The sequence below is a fragment of the Gasterosteus aculeatus genome, chromosome 8 (assembly GCF_964276395.1).
Source record: "Gasterosteus aculeatus chromosome 8, fGasAcu3.hap1.1, whole genome shotgun sequence".
Taxonomy (NCBI): Eukaryota; Metazoa; Chordata; class Actinopteri; order Perciformes; family Gasterosteidae; genus Gasterosteus; species Gasterosteus aculeatus.
The window spans coordinates 2,850,653-2,875,163 of NC_135695.1; the positions used below are offsets into that span (position 1 = coordinate 2,850,653).

General features: G+C 46.2%; 1 protein-coding gene across 4 annotated transcripts in view; it reads left to right on the forward strand.

The window, feature by feature from the left end:
- Positions 1-306: 306 nt before the first annotated feature.
- nfia (nuclear factor I/A) overlaps positions 307-24,511 on the forward strand; it is a 130,709-nt gene continuing 106,504 nt past the window's right edge. For 2 of the 4 annotated variants that reach the window (XM_040183856.2, XM_040183857.2), the window contains exon 1: positions 310-577. In XM_040183856.2, coding sequence (XP_040039790.2) covers positions 482-577 — 96 coding nt within the window. In that variant the 5' untranslated portion in view covers positions 310-481. Of the gene's footprint in view, positions 578-24,511 lie in introns of all 4 variants that reach the window. The other 2 variants (XM_040183851.2, XM_040183853.2) reach the window with 2 other exon arrangements.

The following is a 24,511-nucleotide window of genomic DNA, read 5'->3' on the forward strand; positions in this document are numbered from 1 at the left end:
TGCCTCCATTAAAGTGACCATAACGCAAAGCAGGAGAAGTTGTTGCGAGTCAGTTCAGTTTAGACCGGGCTGCCTCCTCTTCTTCTTCTGCTCCTGGTGACGATGATGATGAAGAACCAGTCCTAATGATACCCTCGGAGGGGGGGGGGAAGAAGGGAGAACCAACCCGAGGCGAACTGTGATGTGGAAAAAAGGCTCATCATTCTGCTCCGCTGTGTGCGCCTGTGTGTGTGCGTGTGCGTGTGTGTGTGCGTGTGCGTGAGGGGGTGTGTGTTCTCCCTCTCTGAGCAGATGACTGCCGCTCACCTTGCCACGGGGTCTGAATGAGATTGGTTCATTGTCAAGGAGCTTTTTTTTCTTTTTTTTTTTCTCATTACCCATGATGCCTCGTGGTGCGGCGCGGGCTACATGTTGCCCAACATGCCAGTGCAAATGTTTTCTCAATTAGGCGTCTTATCTGCGGTGCGCGCGCTCGCATCAGATGAAGCTCGCTGACGGCGCGATGGCAGCAAAAAGCTCCGAAGGCTCCATCAAATGGCAGCTCTGCTACGACATCTCCGCCAGGACCTGGTGGATGGTGAGTTGGCACAAACATCTCGACCTTTCTTTTTTCCTTCTCTTTCTCGCTTTCTTCACCCTTTTTCTTCACATTGTCGCCTCCTCTTCCTCCTTCTTCTCGGGGCTCCACACAGCAGCTTTTTGGCGTGTTATTGATTTTTTTTCTGGGAGCCGTTCGGGTTGTTTGTTGTTTTCTTTTTAATTTTTTTTTAACTATCTGTCGGTTGCTCCGTCGCCCCCTCTCCTCCCCCCTCTCCCTCCCTCCCCCCGCGCTCGCTGTGCTCCTCTCTGCCGTCCCGCCAGCCGTGGACCGGCGCGGGGGGAAGTGTGTGTGCGTGTGTGTGTGTGTGTGTGTCCTCCTTCTCCTCCTCATCCATCTGATTAAAGAGGGAAACTTCTTCTGGAGCGCCGACACATCGCACCGGGCAGCAGACCCCCCCCCCCCCCCCCCCGTTACTCCCGCACGCTCGCTCGCACCCGTCTCCGCGCGGTGGTCCCGGGACGGCGGCCGAAGTGCCCCATTAAGCAGCTTGTTGTGGTCAGCGAGGCCAGCCGACCTTTGACACCCCCGTCGCCGCTGTGGTGGCTGAAGTGGAGAATGTACGGGGGGGGGGGGGGGCAGGGGGGTCCGAGCAGGGAGAGAAACTGGCAGACAGACGCGGGTTGAGGGGCAGCTTTGGTGAGGGGGGGGGTGGTTCACAATAGGCTATTGTGGCCGGCTGGTTCCCAATGAGCCGGGGACATGAGAGCGGGGTCCCGGTGCCAGAGGAGGTCTTCAGAGGACAGCTCGTTACCGGCGACCCCGGTACGTCCCACGCGTCCCCCGCGCTGCTTCACGGCCGCGGCAGGTTGCTCTCCTCCGACCGCAGACTCTCCGTGACAGGACCGTGAACTGTGTGACATCCTCTCGATAGCCACACACACACACACACACACACACACACACACACACACACACACACACACACACACACTGAGAACACGCTTTCTCCGTGCAGGCGGGATGACGAGCTGCGGTCCGCTGCTGTTTCGGGTCCGAAGAGTGCGTGTGTGCGCGCGTGCGCGTAGCTTCGGTTAGTTGTTGCTTGAGTGTGTGTGTGTGTGTGCGTGCGTGCGTGCGTGCGCCGGGCGGCTCGGCATCATTTTATTTGTTTCGTGATTTTATCCCTAACGGAAGATGATGATGGTGTGTGTGGTGGATCATCGGTGGATCCTCCGTTCAATCACTTGACTTTTGAGGATATTAAGTCTTGATTTTTGGTTTTCAATGAATCTGAGCCGCACATAATGATTATTTAAGGCGTCACCTTAAAAATACTATATGTTTTGTCACATAATGTCTCTCACATAGGATGAAAATCAAATACTTTTTGTTTAATGGATCTAAGCTTAAAATAATTCTGTCCTATTAACCATACATATATATTCTTTGTGATTAAAAAGCTACTACTTATTATGATAATATTCATACATAACAATATGAATTAGAAATTCCTCAGGGTCAGCATAGTATTTAGATATTTCTTATTATTTATTTCCATTCCTTTATAATTGTTCTATTTTTCATCAGCTTCATAGATATTCATATACATGGGATTGGATTGATTTTTGAATATACAAATGAACTATATACAAAACATTAAAATAGGATCAAGGCCAATATTAATTTAATTTTTATTGAATTCAAAATGCTTTCCCATTGATATATAAAACAGGGATCTGCCATAACATAATCTGCGACTGAACAACAATAATAAGGAAAATGTTCAAGTTGTGTATCAGAGATCTATCGGGACGTCACTGTGCTCAGGGGTCCTAGCGGGTAATTAGTGAGACGTCCCAGTCCGGCGCAGCGAGGAGGTTAAATAGGATTATCTGCTGCAAATGACACAAAAAGCAGCTGTGCTGATTTCCGTCGACTCGTTTCAGGGAAACGGATCAGTGTTTTTTTAATTCAATAACTGCAGTGAAAACTGCCATTTGCTGATTTAATGATGAGTGATTTATTTAAATTAGTATTCATATTAATGGTGCCAATTGGAAGCAGTTTATGTCATTCAGGCTCACTTGCATTTAAATCATTAAGAAAATAATTTTGCATGCTTTTAAATGTCACAAAAAATAATAATTCATTCTATAATAAATCTGCCATTTAAATTTTGAGTCATAATACAATTGTAGATTCTTTCCAAAATGTGCTTCTGAAAAAAATCTATATATAAAAAAAGAAAAAATATATATAAATGCGTGTTTTATTGCACCCAAGTGACCCAAATTTAAAGTTGAATAAATTCTCTGATGTATAAGTATTTTAAAAATGTCTGCCTCGTTTTTCTGCATTCCATCAGTCTGTTTTTGTTGTTTGTATTTTATAATCCGTCTGTTCAGGTTATACAGACACGTCTTCATTTTTACAGTTAATCCCTGTATGCTTTCCTGCCTGTACAATTAAATTAAAATGAAACACATAAATAATCCCAGTTGAATCGCTGCCAGATTATGTTGCACCCGGATCTTCAGGTTTATGGTAAAATGGATGTGAAACGGGCCGGCGAGCCGTCTGCAGCTCAGCTACATTAAACACTCTCCAGTGTAATCAGATATTATTAATATTAACATTTAATGTGTGAAGTCAGAGAGCCAAGGAGACACACCTAGAAAACAGTCAGGGACACCACCATAAACAATAATTATCAACCTGCGTTCCTCAGCATAACAGATGACTAGTCCCCCCTGGAATTCTAATTCATTTTATATAAAACATTTAAAAGCGTTGGAATTGGCATATGATGTATGTGGAACTCCTCTGAGACAAAATTGGCTTTTTATTTGAAATCCACCTTAAAACCTGATGACTAAATGTAAAATAATTAGAAGGTTTAAAGGTAATAAACAAGGAAAAGTAACTAATCTGAGAATAATGAACCTTGGTGTGTGTGTGTGTGTGTGTGTGTTTGTGTGTATGTGTGTGTTTGTGGGTGTGCATGTGTATTGCATTTGTTCACCACAGGGGTTAATGGGATTTCTGCACCACTACAAGTGATGGCCCCATAATCCTCTCTCCATATTTGTTTTGGTGGGGGGGGGTTGTGTATGTCTCCCTTCGGTCCGGTACTGAAGCCCTTCACCGTGTTTGAGGTTTGGTTCGTTAGTCGCTACACGGACACGGAGCATCAGTCGCTGGAGGAAAACCTAAAGGGGAACATTAACTTCTAAGTGTAAGGTGGCGACCTAGAAGTATAAACAAGGGCTTTATTCCTGCTCCAAACTGTCCATCCGCCACGTGACGAATAGTTCTCTGTTAAAAGCTGTTATACTCTGAAAACACCCCGAGAGGCAAAGGGGATCACGACCAGCGGGCAACACATCAGTGGTCAGAAGTCCTTTTTAAAAGAAGAATGACTCTGCACTGAACCAGGAGCAGTAAGTGTCCCAGTCCCACTTTGTCCTGTTTTTTATTTGTTTGTTAAGATGTCGTATCTCTTATGCCCTTATGCTAAGCTAAGATAATCATCTTCTGCTACCAAAACACCGGTGAAAGAATTTGGACTATTCTGTTCTTCTCTCCTTAAAGATAAAAAGGTGTAAACTTTAGCCGCGATCAGTTTTAATTCAATTTAAAATAGTTTTAGAACTTGATTTTCACATTTTCATGCTGCTGTCTTTCTCCTTAACAGATAACTGTGGATTTATTCCGTTCTTTTCCGCCTGGTTTGCTGGAACTGTTCCTCGTCGTTTTGTTCTCCACGGGCAAAACCAAATATCTATTATGAAGTCTATTAAGAAGACTTTCTAAAACAATAAAACCATGTAGGAGCATGCAGACGTGTAGAGCTGTGCAACCAATAGCGTTTTCACAAGATTCCAAAGGATCTTCTCATCTGGAAGACGACAAAAATGTCAAACTGTGCTTTAGAATGAAGCGACCCGACCTTGGAGGTATTCATAGTCGGATCAGCTGATGGAAGTGAGTCGTGTTTTCGCACTCATTTTTACACACAGACAACACAGGGACGTTGTGTGTGTGTGTGTGTGTGTGTGTGTGTGCTTCAGAGGGAGTGTCATGTTGTGGAGAAGATGTTTCCAATTTTAGAGAGGGCCACGAGCTCTAAGATGATTAGAGAGGAGGAAATTGGGGGATTAGAATTGTCTGCTTGAACTTCCTGAGTCCATGGCGTGCTCTCGTCGGCTCCCCATTGTCTCTCTCTACCTCCCCCTCTGTGTGTCCCTGTCGTCCTGGCAGTCTCTCGTCCTCCCACTGCCCTGACATGCAAACGTGTGAGGACACATTGAGTCCTGGAGCTCCCCTGTTGTGTCACAGGCTGTCTTCGACCAGCGGACATGACTCACACTCACCTTTTACCTTTCCTTCCCTTCTGTCCTACCTCCTTGTTCTTCATGGTTCCTCTCAACCTCTTAATTTTTTTTCTTTTCTTTTTATCCGTTCCTCAATCTCTACCGTTCTTTTCTTCCTGTGCTTTGTTTGTATCTTTCCTTCCCTCTCACGTCAAAGTTCTTCATGGCCTATTTTAATAAACAAAAGATGTCAACCGCAGATACAAATGAAACCACACACTGTCCCAAAGGGCCGATCCAACGTTTGAACCCGACCGCAACAGAATCCGCTTGTTATTTGTCCGCGTCTCCTCTCTCCATCCAATCCGTCGGTTATGTTTCCCCCATTGGACAGAAGTGCAGAGTTTGGTCCCAGCAGGAGGACATGACCCAGGTGCTCTGTTCTCTGCCCAGAGCCCTCGGCTCAGCAGCTTTGGTCCAATAAGTCAGCGGAGGCTTGGGGCGCTAATATCCGCTGCTGTGCTGCTGGACTTAGAGAGGGAAAGCTGAGCCCGAGGCAAAGTGCAGGGGGAGAACAGGCCGACCAGAGGTGGAGGAGGAGGAGGAGGAGGAGGAGGAGGAGGAGGGCTCTGCCGTGGAGCAACACTCTGACCCTTTATTCAGCCGGCCTTTGGTAGCGTTGCTCTGGCCAGTTAGCTCAATCACCGGTTCTCCTAAGCGCTCTGTCCTTTATGGACACCTGAAGATGGAGCCATGTGTGACGGTGCAACGCCGCGAGCTTGCGTTCCGACAGGAGTAGCGTCTCTGGTGTTGGGTGGTGTTGGGTGGGGAGGTCTGGCTCGCTGCCTTCGGTTCGGTTCATTCCAAACGGGTCGGGTCCCACTGGAGGGGCGGATTGGTCTGATTCCCTCAATTTAACACTTTTGGGATTTCAAAAAATATTTACAGTAGATACAAAACACGTTTTAACAAGTAGATAATTCAACATGAGGCTTGGTCTCTGCCAATAATCCCATATTTCTCTGTTGAATGATGGAATTGTACCTGGACGTTTTGGAGCGCATCACTGTGGGGATAATATACATTACCTATGTTCCTATTTCTGAGAACCTTCTTCAATCCTTACCTTTTAATTTGTTCCTAATTTATATGGAGCTCAACTATGACTTTGACAATTTGAACATTCAGTTACTAAAACCAGCCTATAAAATAACCTTGTTGTGTAAACTCTTCAACCACTAACTTCTGTCTCATAAATTATTTTTTTAAAAGCCGTGACCACTGTGACTAATGAATGACATCCACATGACTGAGAGGATTTTAAAACATGAGGTATGATGATATCACATATTAGATCTCTATTTTTGGGGTCATATTAGGTTACATTTTGACATAAGCGTTAAATGTGTGTGAGCACGTTAATGCTCTCTGGCCTCTGACCTGCTGACACGTCACCATCAACTCCACCAGAGCGAAGCGACCAGATACTAGATACTCTCTAACACACACACACACACACATGCTTTTATTTTAGTGTTATTATTATTATCAGGAGAAAATTATTGTTATTCCTCTACACACAAACAAAAGACACGCGTACACACGTCGTTGCCATGCAGGGCCCCCGTTGACATGATGAGCCCCCGACCTAGTGACCAAGTGTTTACCCTCCAGCTACGGAAAATATCCTCATAAGAGCAGGAGAGCATACAAAACGCACACAGGTGTGAACAAACTACACACACAATCTACAAATGATCACGGTGGTTACATGTTAACACTCTGACCTTTGTGTTCATTCATTTCTGCTCAAATGCAATTTCACACAATTACCCCAAAATGAGAAATAAAGTAGTACGTCCCAGCACCTTCACCGGCTACCTGTGCACGTTACTCACACGCGCTCAGGCCTCGTTCTCCGTGTAGCGACTCGCCTCAGTTTACACTCATAACATGCACCCCATCACAAAAACGTACTCTTTTTTACCTGGCATATTTAACTAAGTTAGAGAGTTCTCCCGCCAACCCACCTCCCATATCTCCTCCTCCCTCCTCTTCATCACCCCCTCTTTGTCCTCCTCCTCTTCTGCCTCCTGCTCCATGTCTGTTCCTCCCTGGAGAAACATGGCTGCCAGCCAAGACAGCTGCTTCTTCTTCAGACCGGTCGGTTGTTGTTTCGTGTGTGCTGGTGTGTGTACGTGTGTGTGTGTGTGTGTGTGTGGACGTCCTGCTGGGAGGAGAAACAATAGGACGGTGATGATGGTGAGACGTTAACATCCCCAATAACGCTTTGGGGATAAAAGAGGCCACATTCTATACTTTTAGTTATTGTCAACCAGTTGCATATTTGGACGAGTCCGTTCCTTGATGCCGTCCGACTTTTAAAGGCCATTGCGTCCTCACGAATAGATTTAATTAATAAAAAAAAGAATAAGGCTGTGCATTGATACGCACACTAGTTAGTATACACAATCCTGTGTGTTTGGTGGACAGGTGTATGGAGTGCCCCCCCCTCTGAGAACCTACAGGATCTGTGTTAAACAAAGTGAGCGTTGTTTCGCTGCTCTGTGTCGTGGCTCTTTGCCAGACGAGGCTCAGTATCAAACAGACGCTGCTGGTTGCTACACATCCTCTCCCGCTCTCTCTCTCCCTCCCCCTGCCTCTCTCTTTGTAGTGACATAGGAACACCGAGGCAACAGGAGCAGGTATGCTAGTGGAGCAGCAGTAGTGCAGATCTCCAGGCGACCAGTAATGTCTGAATGAGCCTCTCAGACGCTCATCGTCCATGAGTCCATGCAGGTGTTGCCTTCTAGCTGCCGTTCAGGCCCATTCTCTTCGTAGACGTCGAGATGATGCCTATTGAGTAGGGGGACGGAACTACGGTCCGCAGCGCAGTTGTAAGTGATGAGTTCTGTCCCACTTTCAGTCACGTCGCTGCGCTCCAGACAGAAACACGTACCACAACCAACACCGCTGGCCGTGGTTCTGAAACAACAGCCAAGCGACAAGCGGATCCATATCAGCCAATCGTTCTTTTTATTTTTTTACTAGAGATATGCGAGGCTTTTTTTTGTTTGTTAACAGTTTGAGCAAAAAAGTAAATACAAGCGAGGGGGTTACACCAGGTTCCTCTCTCATGGGCGCTATCAGACAGGAGGTCTGCTCAGGGGTTCCTGCTTTGCTGCCCCCTGTGGTCAAAAGCAACAGTGCTTCTGTGCCTCAGAGTTCCTTCAGAAAAGCTCTAATCTTACTGCAGCTCTGCTGATCGGACCCCAGGGCCAAAGATGCAGAAGAATTCAATAGAAATAGGTCCTCTTCTCGCTGGTGGTGTTGCTTACTTATGTCGGTCATTTTGGGGAATCAGTGTTATATTGAGACTGATTTTATAACCAGTTAAAAGCTCCTCACAATATCTTTAAAATATTTCAGATTTCAACCTGCATCTCAGGCGGCTCGTTTCTAAATGGTGGCCAGTTGTTCCTCTCTATTTGGGTGATTGTCACTCTCATTATGTTACAAGTAAAAGATCTGCATTCTAAATCTTACTGAAGGCAAACTTTCTTTCCATCTGAGTTTAATTCCACCACCTTCCTCCACCACCGTGAGCCAATCAGAGAAAAAGAAGGGTTCCGTCCTTCATAACCATATTTTAACGAAATCTAATTTTAAATTAGTTTGATATGTTTGTGTGCATAAGGGGCCAAATCTCAATTAACGTAATATTTCATATTAGAGGCAGCGTCTGCCGTTGCAGTGTGATTCTTGTTGATTGCTGAGTTTCTGGTTGTACACACTTGAGCATTTGTGATTGTATCAGAAAAATAAAAAAAAATGGAAACAGAATCCAGAAACGCCATCTGGTATTTGGGACCTGTGTGTGTGTGTGTGTGTGTGTGTGTGTGTGTGTGTCTTATCCTGCGTGCCACACGGTTCTTGGTCTGCAGCCATTTGGTGTTTGGCTGCCAGCGAAGGTGTCAGTCTTCATTTAAAGGGAGGCAGCAGCTTTGGGTGTTTGCTGTTTACTCGATTGGCAGAAGTGGATTTTGTGTGTGTGTGTGTGTGTGTGTGTGTGTGTGTGTGTGTGTATGTTTGCTCCTGCGTAAACATCACCTGTTCTGTCACACAGCCATCGGTGTGCTGGCGTGGAAACCACCGAGGAGTTACTCCTTTTCCCCATCACACACACATTGTTAGGAAAGGATGCACTTCCAAGACACCGAATCTCACCTTGACCCTAGAATTACTTCATTTTGAAAGGAGGATTATTTCTGTTGCTAAACAATTAAATTCCTGTTAAATGTGTCAACTAACTAAGTTCAACTCAAATAAATTCAGAAATAAGTTCCCATGTGTCTCCAAATGAAGCCTGATCAAATCACCCCATTGTTTCCTTTCTATCCCCATTAAATCCTGTGGAAAGTTAGCATTCTTAAAAATACCTCAGAAAACTACGCTTTCATCATGCATTCTTTTCTCTGGCCACTAGGGGGTGTCTCCTAAAATAATAAAACCATGTAGGAGCATGCAGACGTGTAGAGCTGTGGAACCAATAGCGTTTTCACAAGCTCCTGAGTCTATGAGAATGTTACTCTACTTCTCTTGTGATTTATTCCCTCAGCAAACATGAGTTTATGGTCTCAATCGCGAGATAAAAGTATTTTTCAATACCACATGATGTTCTTGCAGTGAATGAATGTTACTGTAAGTGACATGTCGCTGCCAGAGCTGTGAATGGCCTTCCTCTGCAGGCCATTATGGTAACTGGTCACTGGTTGGCCATTTCTATGACTATGTCAACGTTTTATATCCAGTCTATGGTCATAATATGTCTGATAAAAATGTGAAGGTGTAAATAACGATGCTGTTGGGGGAGTGACTGAATCAGAAATAAAGAACAGGCTCAACAGGTGGAACTAACCAACCTCAAGAGGTAAAAATATCCCAGAAATATCATCCTTCAAAATACAGAAACATAAGCTAAAACCTCTTAGTCTGATGTCTGATGAAATGCATTCACACCCTACAATTCTTTAAAAACAAAACTTAAGCAGCTGGTGGGTTTCAGCTAACAGGTGTGTGTGTGTGTGTGTGTGTGTGTCTGTGTGTGTGTGTGTGGGGAGGATGTGAACATTACATACGTACATACAAATGAGTGCACGTTGCTCAGACACGGCTGCACATTAATGCCTCCGTCCTAATTAATTATTTCTTATCACAGCGTATCGCACCGGCTGTGGAACGCTTTCACATGTCCCTTTAATCACATTAGCCCCGCCCCCAACTGAAAGCTATAACCTATTAATGCTTTAATGCTAATCTGTGTGGTTAAACAATTAGACAAATGGAGATAAAAGGGAGAGTGCTACTTAGTTGATTCTGATTAGAGGCCGGAGGGATTATGTGAAGCTGCCAGATGTTTGCACATCAGCATCAGTGTGATTGGAGAGCAGCGGTGTGGACTCACTATGGGGTCATGTGACTCAGAAACAAAGAGCAGGAACATCAATACTCTGTTACTAATGCCACAATGTCAAATACTGTGTAACAAGTATAAGTACTTGTAAAAAGGCTTTATAACAAGTAAAAGTCCTTAAAGGAAAATGTCTTTAAATATTTAAAATAGCATGTATGTAGATAAAAGCAGGATTTGAGTGTTGTAGGTGGTTGAGGTAATTGTTTCATTTTGGATTCATTGAAATTGTTACAACGCTATTTGGTTATAATACATTAGGACGCCGTGACACTAAAAGGATTCTGTTTATTCCACTTGTTGTCAACTAGCAGAGGAGGTCTTAGAGGAGTGAGCTGGAGTTGTAGGGGAGTGAGCTGGAGGTCGTAGTGAGCTGCAGGTCTTAGAGGAGTGAGCTGGAGGTCGTAGTGAGCTGCAGGTCTTAGAGGAGTGAGCTGGAGGTCGTAGTGAGCTGCAGGTCTTAGAGGAGTGAGCTGGAGGTCGTAGTGAGCTGCAGGTCTTAGAGGAGTGAGCTGGAGGTCGTAGTGAGCTGCAGGTCTTAGAGGAGTGAGCTGGAGGTCTTAGAGGAGTGAGCTGGAGGTCGTAGTGAGCTGCAGGTCTTAGAGGAGTGAGCTGGAGGTCGTAGTGAGCTGCAGGTCTTAGAGGAGTGAGCTGCAGGTCTTAGAGGAGTGAGCTGGAGGTCGTAGTGAGCTGCAGGTCTTAGAGGAGTGAGCTGGAGGTCGTAGTGAGCTGCAGGTCTTAGAGGAGTGAGCTGGAGGTCGTAGTGAGCTGCAGGTCTTAGAGGAGTGAGCTGGAGGTCGTAGTGAGCTGCAGGTCTTAGAGGAGTGAGCTGGAGGTCGTAGTGAGCTGCAGGTCTTAGAGGAGTGAGCTGGAGGTCGTAGTGAGCTGCAGGTCTTAGAGGAGTGAGCTGGAGGTCGTAGTGAGCTGCAGGTCTTAGAGGAGTGAGCTGGAGGTCTTAGAGGAGTGAGCTGGAGGTCGTAGTGAGCTGCAGGTCTTAGAGGAGTGAGCTGGAGGTCGTAGTGAGCTGCAGGTCTTAGAGGAGTGAGCTGCAGGTCTTAGAGGAGTGAGCTGGAGGTCGTAGTGAGCTGCAGGTCTTAGAGGAGTGAGCTGGAGGTCGTAGTGAGCTGCAGGTCTTAGAGGAGTGAGCTGGAGGTCGTAGTGAGCTGCAGGTCTTAGAGGAGTGAGCTGGAGGTCGTAGTGAGCTGCAGGTCTTAGAGGAGTGAGCTGCAGGTCGTAGTGAGCTGCAGGTCTTAGAGGAGTGAGCTGGAGGTCGTAGTGAGCTGCAGGTCTTAGAGGAGTGAGCTGGTGAAACGCGAGAGGGAGGGGCCACACGTCCGGACATCGGAGACACTTTAACACACGTCCAAGAAAACCACCATCTACCTCCAAGGCCTCATTCATTAGCAGTAATGTGGAGCGATCACCTCTTTATCAGTGTGTGTACAAGCAGGTTTGTCCTATGGCCAGACCCTCCCCCCCTCCCCTCCCCCCACACCTAATTAAGTTGATTCAGAGCGGTGCCTGTGTGCGCGACGGCCCCCATTACTTTCGGCTGTCCATTTCGGGGCCGCCGTCGGCGTGTTGCGGCAGCGCCCTCGACAGGAGGAGCCGCTGACACCGCGGCCCCCTCCCAATCCGCAGGGGAGCCGAGTACGAACAGCTGGTAGGGGCACGAAGGGAGACCTCGGTCCACACACGAGAAACACCCACCCACGGGGGAGTGTGTCCCCTCCGCTCCTCGCCCCTCCTTTTTATCCTTGTGGGGCGCAGTGTGGGCTCCCAGGACCTCTAGGTATCCTTGACAGGTCCTGTTAGGGGGGCGCGGGGGGGGTTAAGGTTCCTGAAGTTCCTCAGCTGCCGGGGTGACGTGGCGGGCAGCCGGTGCACAAAGGAGCCTGGTGCCGCCCTGATGGCGGTCAGAGCCGGCCGGGCCTACAGATGTGATGCCAGCTTTTGCCAGGGGTCACCTTGGAGAGGCCGATGGCAGCATGTGCAGCATGTGCACTCCCCCCCCCCCCCCCCCCCCCCCCCAGCACTGCAGCTGGCTCCCTGCTAAATCCGCCACGGGGGGGACCAGAGGGAACATGGCCCGTTACATGTTTTCTACAGTACATTTTTGTGTTTGTGGGGCGGCTTAGAGGGAAACATTAAGAATAAGAGGACAAGTCGCCTGATTGCAACGTGGAACCGCTTTGACAGTGGCACTAGGAAGTGGACTAAATAGTGGACTTGTAACTTCCCCCGTCAATGTCTGAAGTTAGACCACACACACACACACACACTCTCTCCAGTGTGGCCAAGTAGAAGGTGAAGCCCCAAACTGGATACTCTCTGCTAATCAGCGCTCCTCTAATCGGTTCCATCTTCCCTTCCTGACTCTCTCCGTGGGGGGGGGGCTTTCACAGGCCCGTGGAGAACCTTTGCTCCGTGGACGTGGAACAATCTGCTCACGCAACCTGCAGCCATTAACGGATCAACTGAGGAGTATTACGTTTCGGGTACATGCGCATCGACAAACCAGAGCGCGATGTTTGTATGGTGCACTGATTACGTAATTATCCTGGTCGTAGTCCTGTGAAAACCACGTATTTCCAAGTCAAATGATTATTTTACATTACATTACATGTCATTTAGCTGACGCTTTTATCCAAAGCGACTTACAATAAGTGCATTCAACCATAGGGTACAAACCCAGAAGAGCAAGAAACAAGAAAAGTGCAATTTCATCAAATAAGCCAATTTAGAACTTGCTATATAAAAGTGGCATTAGTACAATTTAAGTGCTACGATTTGTCTTTTAGTCGAGGTAGAGTCTGAGTCGGCGGACAACAATATATTAAGTAAGAAGAAAAACAAATGTACTGCAAATAATCCTGAGTATTTCTTTACAAAATTGTGTGTATAAAATGTGCAAGATATCTGTCTGAAAACCAAAGAGCTGTCCGGTTTTAAGCGAGGCGCCGGTCTCCAGGGGGGTTTTCCAGTGTGACCCGCTGCCGATGAGGTCCGGTGACCCGGCGGGCACAGCTGCAGGTGAGCCTCAGTCAGGACGCAACCAGAGAGGACTGTGGGAGCTCAGGGCTGATGGTCGGCTGGGAGCATTAATGAAGCGGATTAGGTGTCCCGCCGCTGCCCGTGGAGGCCCCGCCCCCCACCGCTCCGATCAGCCACATTCCTCACAGTGTTCCCTGGTGGACAAAGTCTTTCCACTGAGAACCCGGGTTGACTTGTTTCCATCGTTTCATGCTGTTGGACGAGCTTGTCCAACAGCATGGGGGGGGGGGGGGGGGGGGGGGTGTAGATTCTGCCGCTTCCACGTAGTTGTCTTTATTATTGGAGCATTCAACATTGGGGAAGGGAGCTAGGGGATTCAAGCTTGACGCCATCACCGCCGACCACCCAACCAAGCGCGTGAGCTACGCTAAGCAGAACCCAGCCATGGCAGGTGGTCAGACCCGGATCCACCTCGGCATCCCAGATCAAAGATCACTCTGTAGTGGGGGGGCAGGCTGGAGGAGGCAGGCAGGAGAGGGATTCCTTGGCGTGGAGGTTTCAGCGATGGGATGTCGACCACATCAGTTTGCCAAAGGAAGTGCCGTTTTTTGCTCTTTTTAGAGATGTGCGGGAAATGAGCTCAACCTGCACGGCGCTGTGCTGCCCTGTTACTGCAATTATGAAAAGGAGCTCAAGAGTTTATCCTTAAGTTCAAATCAATTCAGAACGATGATTTGCAGGATTAGTTGAAGCTGAGGAAAGCGAACGGAGAACAACACAGCAGAGGGACTCAGCGGTGTGGGGCCACAGACGTGTCCTTCGCCCCCTCTGACCCCGGACACGTTTCAGCCCCCCACACACACACTCTGTGTTTTTCGACTCGAGCCCACCCCATAAAAGACCCATTTTGGGGGTGAATGGAGAGGTTTGTTAAGGAGGCCGGAGGACAATGAAATGGGATCAGCGAGCAGCGGATTTAATTAATCCAGTGAAATGAGGAGGAATCAGATGAGGCACAGACCCAGCTGGAGATCCCAAACAGCCCAACCGCGGGTCAGCTCGGGCTTCGGTTTCAGAGGGTCCAAACACGTACAACATCCTGCCACAGGAAGACGGTCCGCTGTGACCTTTGACCTCTCTGTAGGCTAACGGGGGAGTAGCCGCCAGGACCGACCAAGTTATATTTTTATTTAGTTAGGACTATAATTTCAAATGTTAAGACACAGTAAAATAAGAAACTTAGAACTGGCATATTCACAATAACAACAACAATAAGAATAGAAGAAAGATTTTTTTACATATACTAGAGGACGCGGAGACAATAAGATCAGGTCAAGTCATTGATATATATTATGTATAAGATACTTTTTTTTCAGTCCAATGATCTAAAACATTTTATTTTCTAATCTGCAATTAATCTGATCAAACTAAACGTCTCACACTAAAATTTTTGGTACTTTCATGACATTTAAGGAGCTAAAACACCTCCAACAAAATAATGTATCGCAACATGAGAACAGTATTCAAAGACTTGAGTTCATTGTTGGAAATAGTAATTCATCAAATGTCTTTCTGGATGTTTGTTCAATCGGACGTTTGAGCACCATGTGAGAAATATTATTACTCTGCAGCAGAGAAAAACACACGGGCCTGCGTGTAATAATATTTGACCCGGGTGATGACGGCTGCTGAGGGACTCTCTGAAAACTGGGCTGATCCGGACGCTGTGACCTTTAACCTCTGCCTCCGTGTCAGCCTCATGGAGGGAGCAGCTGACGTCATCGGGGTTAACCTTAAATACAGCTGCTCTCTCCCTGTCAGATGCAAAACATCCCTCAAATAAATTCTCTTCAATGGCAAAAGTTATTCTTCCTGCAGCATAACTGCATTTGTTCTATTAGCTCTGCTAATACGGCGACAAACACGACTTCCAGAGCACCTTTTTTCTTGTCTTTTCGAATAGCATGACTGTGACCCCCCCCCCCCCCCCCGCCCCCCCACTGCACTCCCCTCTCTGAACTGGTGTCAGGTAGACGGTGTAAAAGCATTGCAATGGATACCTTCCTCACCTGCTCCTTCCCCAGGACCCCAGCTGAGAGCAAGCTGTTGTTCTCCAGGGCCTCCTCCCCCCCCTCCCCCTCGACCCCCCCCCCGCCACCTCCTCACCCTGAACGCACCTGTCCAGAAATCCCCCAGCATCTCCACAGTGCAAAACCCGCCTGCCGCTTCAATTGTAAGACGGCGAAAGAATGCATGCATGGAAGTTCAATACCGAGAGCTCTAGGGGAAATATATATAATATATGTATAATATCTAATATTTCTATTTCTATAAGTCAAATCTGTTCTTTTATTGGATGTGTGTGTGTTCGCTGTTGGAGATCCTCTCCTTTTTACAAATGTCTCTTCTGTTTCTTCTGCACCCCAAAACATCTTAACCGCCTGTGAGGGGAAAACCCGGTTTGCAGATATGAATCCTTTTGGCTCAGGTAAAACATTTGGATGGCTCAGGGTACGATTATGGCCCAAATCATAATGCCATTATTTTGAATCACAATTATGTATCACAATTATTTATTCATTTTAGGGATAGCATCTTTTTATTGCACAACAAGAACATGCTTCCACTTGTTGTGCTCCATTCTGGCTAAAGTACACATCTTATCACAGTGCAACACTTTTTACCTTTTTGCGTTCAACTGCTTTCACTTCCATGTTCCCGCTACGTCTTTGCATTAAAATAATACGTATTTATTCACCTGAAGCGAAATATGAATGCATTTTTTACCCAAATCAAAGGGCTGTCTAAGAATATTATTTATTTGAATAGTATTTATTGGATTGCATGTGTTATTTCAGCATATCTTTGCGGGGTGGATGGATGCTGCAGCGGTTCTGGTTTTCTGGATTGAAGTCATTGGACGGAGATTCAGTGAGGTGACGTTAGCTCTGGCCTTCATGCATTCGTCATACTGTGGTTTGCGGTGATTTTTCAGGTGGTTGAACAAGTTAGTAGTATCATATGCATATTCTTGGTTAACATCACAGGAACCAGCCCTGAAGCGTGCCATGCCTTATGGTCTATTTGACCTTAAATGGACCATAATTTACTAAATGAGCATGATGCTCTATTGAGGAAAACTTAAAACTAGAGATTGAGACTATAAACTGTTTTGTTTACTGAGGGAATAAAGCAAGAATAGAGTCATAGAGTCACTAGAGACATTTTCTCATAGACTTCTATGCGACTTCTTATTGTATCCACAGGGATGCTGCATGACACTACAGTCATATACAGATATGTATGTATATGAATACGGTATTCCTTTCCCTGTGGCACACACATGGGGACGAGCTGGCTAGCCGTGTTGAAAAATGTCCTAAAGCCAAACCTTTTCTTATCATATTGTTTGACGCAACTTCGGGTACCTCGGACTGTCCTGGATCCTTGTTCTGTTTGTGTATCGTGCACAAGGATGCGATTTAGATCCCGCTCCACGGTTCAAGGTCTCACGCTAATCGACAGTAACCCGCAAAGAAATGCAGCAAAGGGCCAACAAAGTCAGGAGGGCCTTCAGGACCTGGCAACCGAGGCCCTGACAAAACATAGTATTCAAACCTTTACACATGTTGGGATTCCGAAAACAGGGGGGGTGAGGATCTTTACAGGTGTCAGTCTCCCTCCTGTAGAGAAAGCCAGCTGACGGTGGGTCGACCCCCACGCGTCAGATTCCACCTCCTGCTGCTGTAGCCAGCCGCGTGCGCTGCCTCACACTTTACTAGCTGTCTGTCGTTATTCGTGGATAGTTTCATGACCTGGCTGCAAATGTGCGGCTCATGGGATCTTGACTCAAAGGTTATTTAAAAGAATCTTTTCAGCAAAGTTCCTTGTATGTTTTTTAGTTCCTCCGTTTCCTGAACAAATGCAGCTGAACCAAGAGAACGGCATACATGCTTGAGGAGAAGGAAAAGGAGGAGAAGGTGGAGGAGGAGGAGGAGGAGGTTGGGAGAGCAGTTTTCAATCTTTGGTATCTCTGCAGGACTGTAGCTAATAAAACTAAACTGGGCCTGAGGGGAAGCGGCTGAACTTCCTGTAGCGGTGGTATTTATTTATTCGGAGGGTCCGTTTCAGGTCTCCAGAGTCGGGCGTAAACAAAGAGCTCTCCTCCTCAGACCAGCTCGCCTGTTTGACTCTGATTTATTTATAATTCCCTGAAACCACTCTCCGTTGCAACCCGATCGCTGCGAGCTTGTGAAAACGTCGTTTTTCCTGGAGATTCGCTAAAAAGGAAGTAAGTACTCCCCTGCTCCTCTTTTCCCCCCTTTTCCTCCCCTGTTTTAATTCCAGCCCCTCGGCCACTCACGCAAATAAATACCTTTCTACTCAAACATACACGGGCTAATTCATTTAGCCCATCTGTTCCCCTCCATGCAATCGCTTCATCGGCACACGCAAGTTTCCCGTCTACCTTTGGCTCATGTTGCACCGATAACTGGGACACCGGGAACAAGTCGGAGGCTCCCCCCCCCCCCCCCCCCCCGCCTAGAGAAAAGGAAATAAACAGGTCTCACCAACCACACAGAGCTTCACCTCTGCTCCATTTTGGAGGAGATGCAGGGACGTTGAAGAGGCGGGTGACCCATGGGTGCCGTCTTTCGTTGTGCCGAAATGAGACAATGTAAAAGAATCGGCACTGACCTCTCGGTCAAACTGTATAAAGGTTCTATTGTTATTGAGCTTTTTTCTCCCAATCGCAAAATTACAACCTGATCACAAAAATACAGAATATGACGATATTGTTTGCTAAATTATTACATATCATTTGCAGTACTTTCCAGAGTTTTTAGATACATTTGACAATTATTTATAAATTTTCTTGTCATTAGGTATAAAGAGGATGAAATAATGAGATTATATATATATTTTATAAATAATTAAGAAAATAAGGGAATGTTCAGTACTGTTCACGACCAGTGATTTTAATGAAAAATTGTATATACGTGTATAATTACTTGATCATGATGGCAGCATAAATTCAAGATCTGCATCCGATTTAAATTCATTTTTAAAACAGTATTCACCCCTGTGTTGGTCACTACTGCTACTATTCTTATCTGGTATTTTATATATTTTATAGGGCGACTGTGGGTGAGTGGGGAGCACGGTCGTCCTCCATTCAGAGGGTTGTCGGTTCGATCCCAGTCCATTTACCATTGACCATTTATATAAACCCCCTTCTACGAGTTGGGATTCATTGTCACATATATTTCTATTACGTCACTTGGTGTCATGTGACACGTGAGCCCTGCTTCCTGTTTGGGGTCGACACAAATCATTACACTCATTGTTTTAGAAATATTACAAAGATCAACCTTAAGTTCGGCCTCATCTGCCTCCCCAAACACCTCACAAGTGTCACTTCGCCCGATGTTGGTGATCAGAAGCACACCCGGTGACTCGTGCACGGCTCCGTCATGTGTGCGTGAATCAGAAACAGCTGAGGGACACCGGAGGGTCGCATCTCAGGAGGAGCACACAGCTGGTTGCTTGTTGCCCGAACATCTGGACCCCCCCCCCCCCCCCCCCCCCTCCCCGCCCAGCTCCGTAGAGAATGTGTACGGCGGTATCATCGGAAGATTTAAGGGGAAAAATTTGGAGGGAACTTGGTTTAACCCTGAAGAACAGAGTTTTGGAAACTGCCTCCGGGGGCCTGCTGGAGAATATTCCCCCCCTCAGGAAAGAAGAGCTACAGTCAAACAGGAAATGGCATCTGATTCTCCTTTAAGTTCATCATCAGCCAGGAAACTCTGGGTAAACATATTTTATGAGTAGGACTTTGTATTTTGTATAATCTAATAATGACGAGCTAAAGAGCAGTGACCACCGAGACGAAATAAAAACATATTGTTAAATGCATAAAGTATTTTTTAGTCAAACCTGAATGTCTTCCAGGTCTGTTTTAGTTCAGGCTGATGAATCTGGAACAAACTCTTATTTGGATTTTTAATTATTCTGGCCAACTGTTCAAATTTTTAGTTTTCTCTTAAGCGACTGCCCACAAATATTCAGAGGATCCACTGATCACATGACAATATCACTGCTACCGTCACACAATATCACACATCTTACAATAATCAACCAGCAAATAACACGTTCAAATAATGTTCTCACTAATGTTCTTTACATCTGCAACCAAATATTGTGGATCTCGAAGATTTTACTTCAACTAAATCTCTCTTAGTCTCTTAGTGGGCGTTGAGACATCATTTGAATAACTATGATCCTATTGTTCTACATTTATTATTTTATTCTGCACAATGAGTTCTTTCCCTTGTGGTACTCTCTTTTTTTAATCGTAATACTTTCCGGATTGTGGTATTACTGCGTTATATACCTGAATACTTCTTCTATGACCAAAAAACACGATTTTCTTAGAGGAAAAAAAAAGATTGTCTCTGGGTCAATCTATAAAGGAAAAACTTGAACAGGAACAACAGTACAGTAAATTTCAAGTGTCTAGTCGTTTTAACACACACAACCCTCATGTGGGTTCCACACACACACAACGTCTCTCTCCTAGTAGAAGCCAGCTGACGGCAGGTTGACCCCAACATGTCGACGCCACATGCCGGCGAACAGCGCCGCCTTGTTGTTGTGCGTCTCCAGCGGTCGCCTAAAGCAGACAAACAGACAGATTCCACCTCCACCTGCTGTAGCCAGCCATGTGTGTGCGTCTGTGTGTGTGTGTGTGTGGCAATCGATTGTCTCCCAGCTGCCTGATTCTCTCTCCGGCAGCTGTTCCATCCAGAGGCTCTGATATGAATATTCATGATGCACCTATTCCCAGGGCCCCGGTGTGTCTGCAGCTGGAAGCACACACACACACACACACACACACACAAACAAATTTCTTCTTCTGCCATGTTAACATGGCACCAAAAAAAATCCATCCTCACCTTCTCAGTCGGACTCTGAGATGAACTCTTCGGTCTTGGTCCTCACACTGAGGACACCTATTGACGGCTGCCCGACTAAACAAATGCTCCTCTTGCTCTCTTTGTACGTGAATGTTGTGTTATGGCTTCAGGATAAGTGGCCACTTTTGTTCAAGCTGAAGCTTCTCGTACCGTCTGGAGTGAATTATGTGTCCGTTTGTGTTCGCTCACTTGTTAAAATGAATTCATGGGTGCAGTTGCGCCACCTGAAAGATGCAGGTGAGTAGAAGTAGAAAGTAAAACTCGAGGGCCTCTGCTTTAAAAAATAAAATAATAGCGGTGGTTGTGTCGTGCGAGGCGGCATTACGGGTCTTCTGATGTTGTGGAGATGTATGAGGTGGTGAAGGTGGAATAAAAATAAGTGATTGGATGGAGGCCTGGATGGAACAAGGAAGCATACCAGGTTCATCAAGTGAACAAAAGTAGGGAAGTGGTGCAAAGGAAGAAAGGGTGATGCTTGTACAAAGGGCAAAGGAAGTTTTCAAGGGGGCTTTTGTGTTTAGGTAGAAGTTGGTGGTAGAATGAAGAGGTTCGGTTGAGAGAAAAGGCAGATAAGAGATGTGTGACGGGGTCAAGATGGTCGCAAGAGGTGACTCGTGTTCTTGTACTGTACCTAAACAAGGAAGTGGTATAAAGAGAAAAGACAGGAGTTGGTTTAGGCCTTATAAGAGGTGTAGCTGGAAGGTAAGGTGTTCTAGTGCCGTATCTGAAGGAGTTGGGGAGGTATGAGAAGGTTCTAAAGCTCTATCTGAGGAATCTGAATTGATACAGGAGGTAAAGGAGGTTTGTAAGGTGCACTAATGTGGTTTCCTCTGTTGGATCAGCGATCAGTGAGTCTTCACTCAATCCACTCTATCTTCCTCCCAGGGATTAAGCCTCCACTTTGGTCTCGGCTGACTGCATGGAGGAGATCTGAGGGTTGTGTAGGGAGAAGGAGGAGGCCCTGCCCAAAGACAGCCATGTGCTTCTCATTAGGCTCCGCGGAAATAAGTGCTGACCCATTCGCTGAAGAGGGCAGAGCCGACAATCACAGCCGGACACAGTCCAGGAGAGAGGCGGTCATGTGGGAAAGAGGGGAGGAGAAGAGAGTGAATAGTACGTCCAGGGGAGGAGGGGGTTGAACTGTGTACATCATGAAGGTGGACTGTGGCATCTTTACGTGGTTGGTGGGGTTCAATCGATGTGATGGTGGTGGGAGATTGTTTTAGAGGTTGTTTCGAGGTCTTTTAGATGGTGCTCTGTAGGATCGTCCCCAAGGACTTAAGGTGGACTGTGGTTCCCCTAACGCTATGGGAGCTAAGCTAAGGCAAAAGGCTGTCAATGATGGTGCTCAGCATAGAACCAAGGTGGTTTCTAGCATCCATGTTGAGGTTTAGGAGGTCTGACATGATCTCCTAAAACATCAAGTGGCCATCGAACCACCAAGTCTGATGGGATAATGATAAAATAATTAAACGGGACATTTATTTGCAAGCAGGAGAGATAATTGGCACACACACACACACACACACACACACACTCATGTGCCACGTCTACTCAAAGGTCTTAAGGGACATATAGGAATAGGAATATATAGAAGGAAGACAAACATGCTAAATCAGGGGGGGGGGGGGGGGCTTCTGAGCAAAAACCAAGTGCTGGAGATTATAAACATCGACGCACAAACATCTTGACTATCAGATGACCCAGATCACAAACTAAACACTAAGTAATACAGACTAAGGTGAAACATTATAGCGGTTTTTCCAACAGATGGAAGTCAACGTGAAGAGGACTCCATGGTGTAGTCGGTGGTGGTAGTGAGGTGGTGGTAGTGAAGATGTGTGTGTTTTAAGGTTTAAGAAGACAACCAGGCTTTTCTTGCTCGTGTGAAGGTGCACAACATGTCCACAGCATTGCTGGAAGGGGTAAAAGTAAGTGTGTGAGCTTATTGAGCTGATAGAAGGCGGGGTAACCACACCAAGGAGCTCTGTGGTGTAGCCGGTGCGCTGACATTGATCGATACGACGCGGAGGGAAATGGACGGGAGAATTGTTGGAGGCAACAGAGAACGACTGGGGAGGTTCTCTGAGCTATCAGAGGAAGTGGAAGATGTGGGAGGGATTACCCAACGTTGTTAAGGGGGGCTGTTATGGATTAATTAGTCAAGGTTTAGGAGAGAGTTTAATTGGTCCAAGGAATGGGAGTCTTTAAAGTGATCCTTGGGAAACTAAGACGTGTGACACGTGGTGCCTTACAGGGTGGCCGGGGGAGTTGTTACACTGGACTTTGGAAGCTGTGTTTATGAATGAATGAGAAGCTGTGTGACGGGTGAATGGACTGATCCAGATTTCATAACAAACGTTTGGATGTGTGCCCGGGAGTTTCCCCCCCTGCACATGCATCATCCACAAACCCAGGTCCATCATACAGGTCAACATATGGAGGGATGGGTAAGACAAATGCAAACATTTGTTGTTTAAAACCATTGTAACATGTTTTCTGTGCTTGCACATTCGATTTCACTTAATCGTTCTTGTATTGGTATGCATTTAGAGTAAACACGGTATGGTTCTAGCTGTTGGGGGGGATCTGCTCATCTCGCTTCGTCTTCTGACTTCCTGGAAATGTTCTGCCTCATAGGATAAGGAGGTGAAGGTGGTCTGAGAAGTGTAGGAGGCGGTTAATGCGGTACAGGGAGGTGGGTTGTTTTCTGGTTCTTGTAAGAGGGGGTTGAAGGTAGGCAGGAATTATTTCGGTACATAAAACTATCCTGGTTCATGCTGCAATATTAGATCCCTACCGATGTCTTTGTGGCATTTAAAGCCGTGCCATTTATTTGTGTTACGACTGACAGCAGAGTGGCAGCATCCTCGTCCTCTTTTAACCTATAGGAGGGGGGGGGGGGGGGGGACAGACTTCTGTTTGAACCTGTCGTGCTAAGGCCCTCTGTTTCATGTTGGAGTCAGAAGGATGTGTTACCCCTGTTGGCCAGCAGAGGGAGACATTGGACTGTGCACAGATGCACAGTGAGCCTCCTGCAGTCGTTTGATTCCTTGAAACTTGTATCTCCAACATTTGTCCCTCTGCTACGATGCGTCTCTCCCTGTTTCTTTTTTTTAATTCTGAGCGTATAAGTTGAAGCCGTTCTGGACACGGAGACGTGCTGTTTTTCAGCTGCTTGATCCTGAAACGCAGAATTAGAAACTCCACCCTATAAGGTTTATTCCTGCTCATAAACACGTGTGTAAAAAGACATCAGAAATCATCTGTTTTCCTTCACATCTGAAAAGATTCTGCCTCTCCCTCTGTGAGGCGACCATGGATCCTAAAACACAACAATTACTGAATGTATTGAATGTGCTTTTATCAGTTTTGAAAGCAGTGTGTTAGTGTATGAAAAAGTACCTGCAAAAAACTGTGTATTTGCAGGATCTTTCTGTGTGTGGAGTATGAATGTCAAAAGTGTTTGTGGATTTTGAAAAATGTGGTGATTGAATGGATTTTGTCTGAAAGCAATGAAAAGTGATTCCCAGTTTGTTCTGTGTACACTTGTGTGTCGCTGAACGTGTGAAGAGTTTTGAAAATGTGGTTTGACTATTGAACAATGCTTGTTAGCGATTGAAAAAAAAACTGTGTAGATGAAACAGTTTTACTTGTTTGTACAGCGTCCTGATTGGACTATCGGCTGTCCAATCAGGACGCTGCTCTGTGAAGCCTCTTAACAAAGCCGTTGAGGAGCTCCTGATCAATCATCCCTTAACTGTAATTAATGCAGCGATCCCATTGGTTCCTTTGCTGCCATGGCATCTGCAGTTCCTCTGTGTGTGTGTGTGTGTGTGTGTGTGTCTCCAGCTGGGTGTGCAGACTCCATGTTTTTATGTGAACAGCTGGTAGGTCTCCTCCGTTGTTTTCATATTGTGACTGCACATCTGTTTGTGTGTGTGTGTGTGTGTGTGTGATGCCTGCCTTGTTACCTGCCAGTATTGTTGTGTTCAGGTGAATTCACTCCATTATAAACACAACGAGGCGATTAAAGCAGCCGTCTGTCAGTCTGTTGAGCGCAATCTCCCATCACACCGGATCACATTAAACAACGTTGTATTGCATGTTAGATTTACACAACATTACATTATATTTCTTTTGTTCTTGTCGCTGCTCAACGAACGTATTCATGCTCACATTATTCACGTATTTTATCTCACGTATGTGTCCCGGA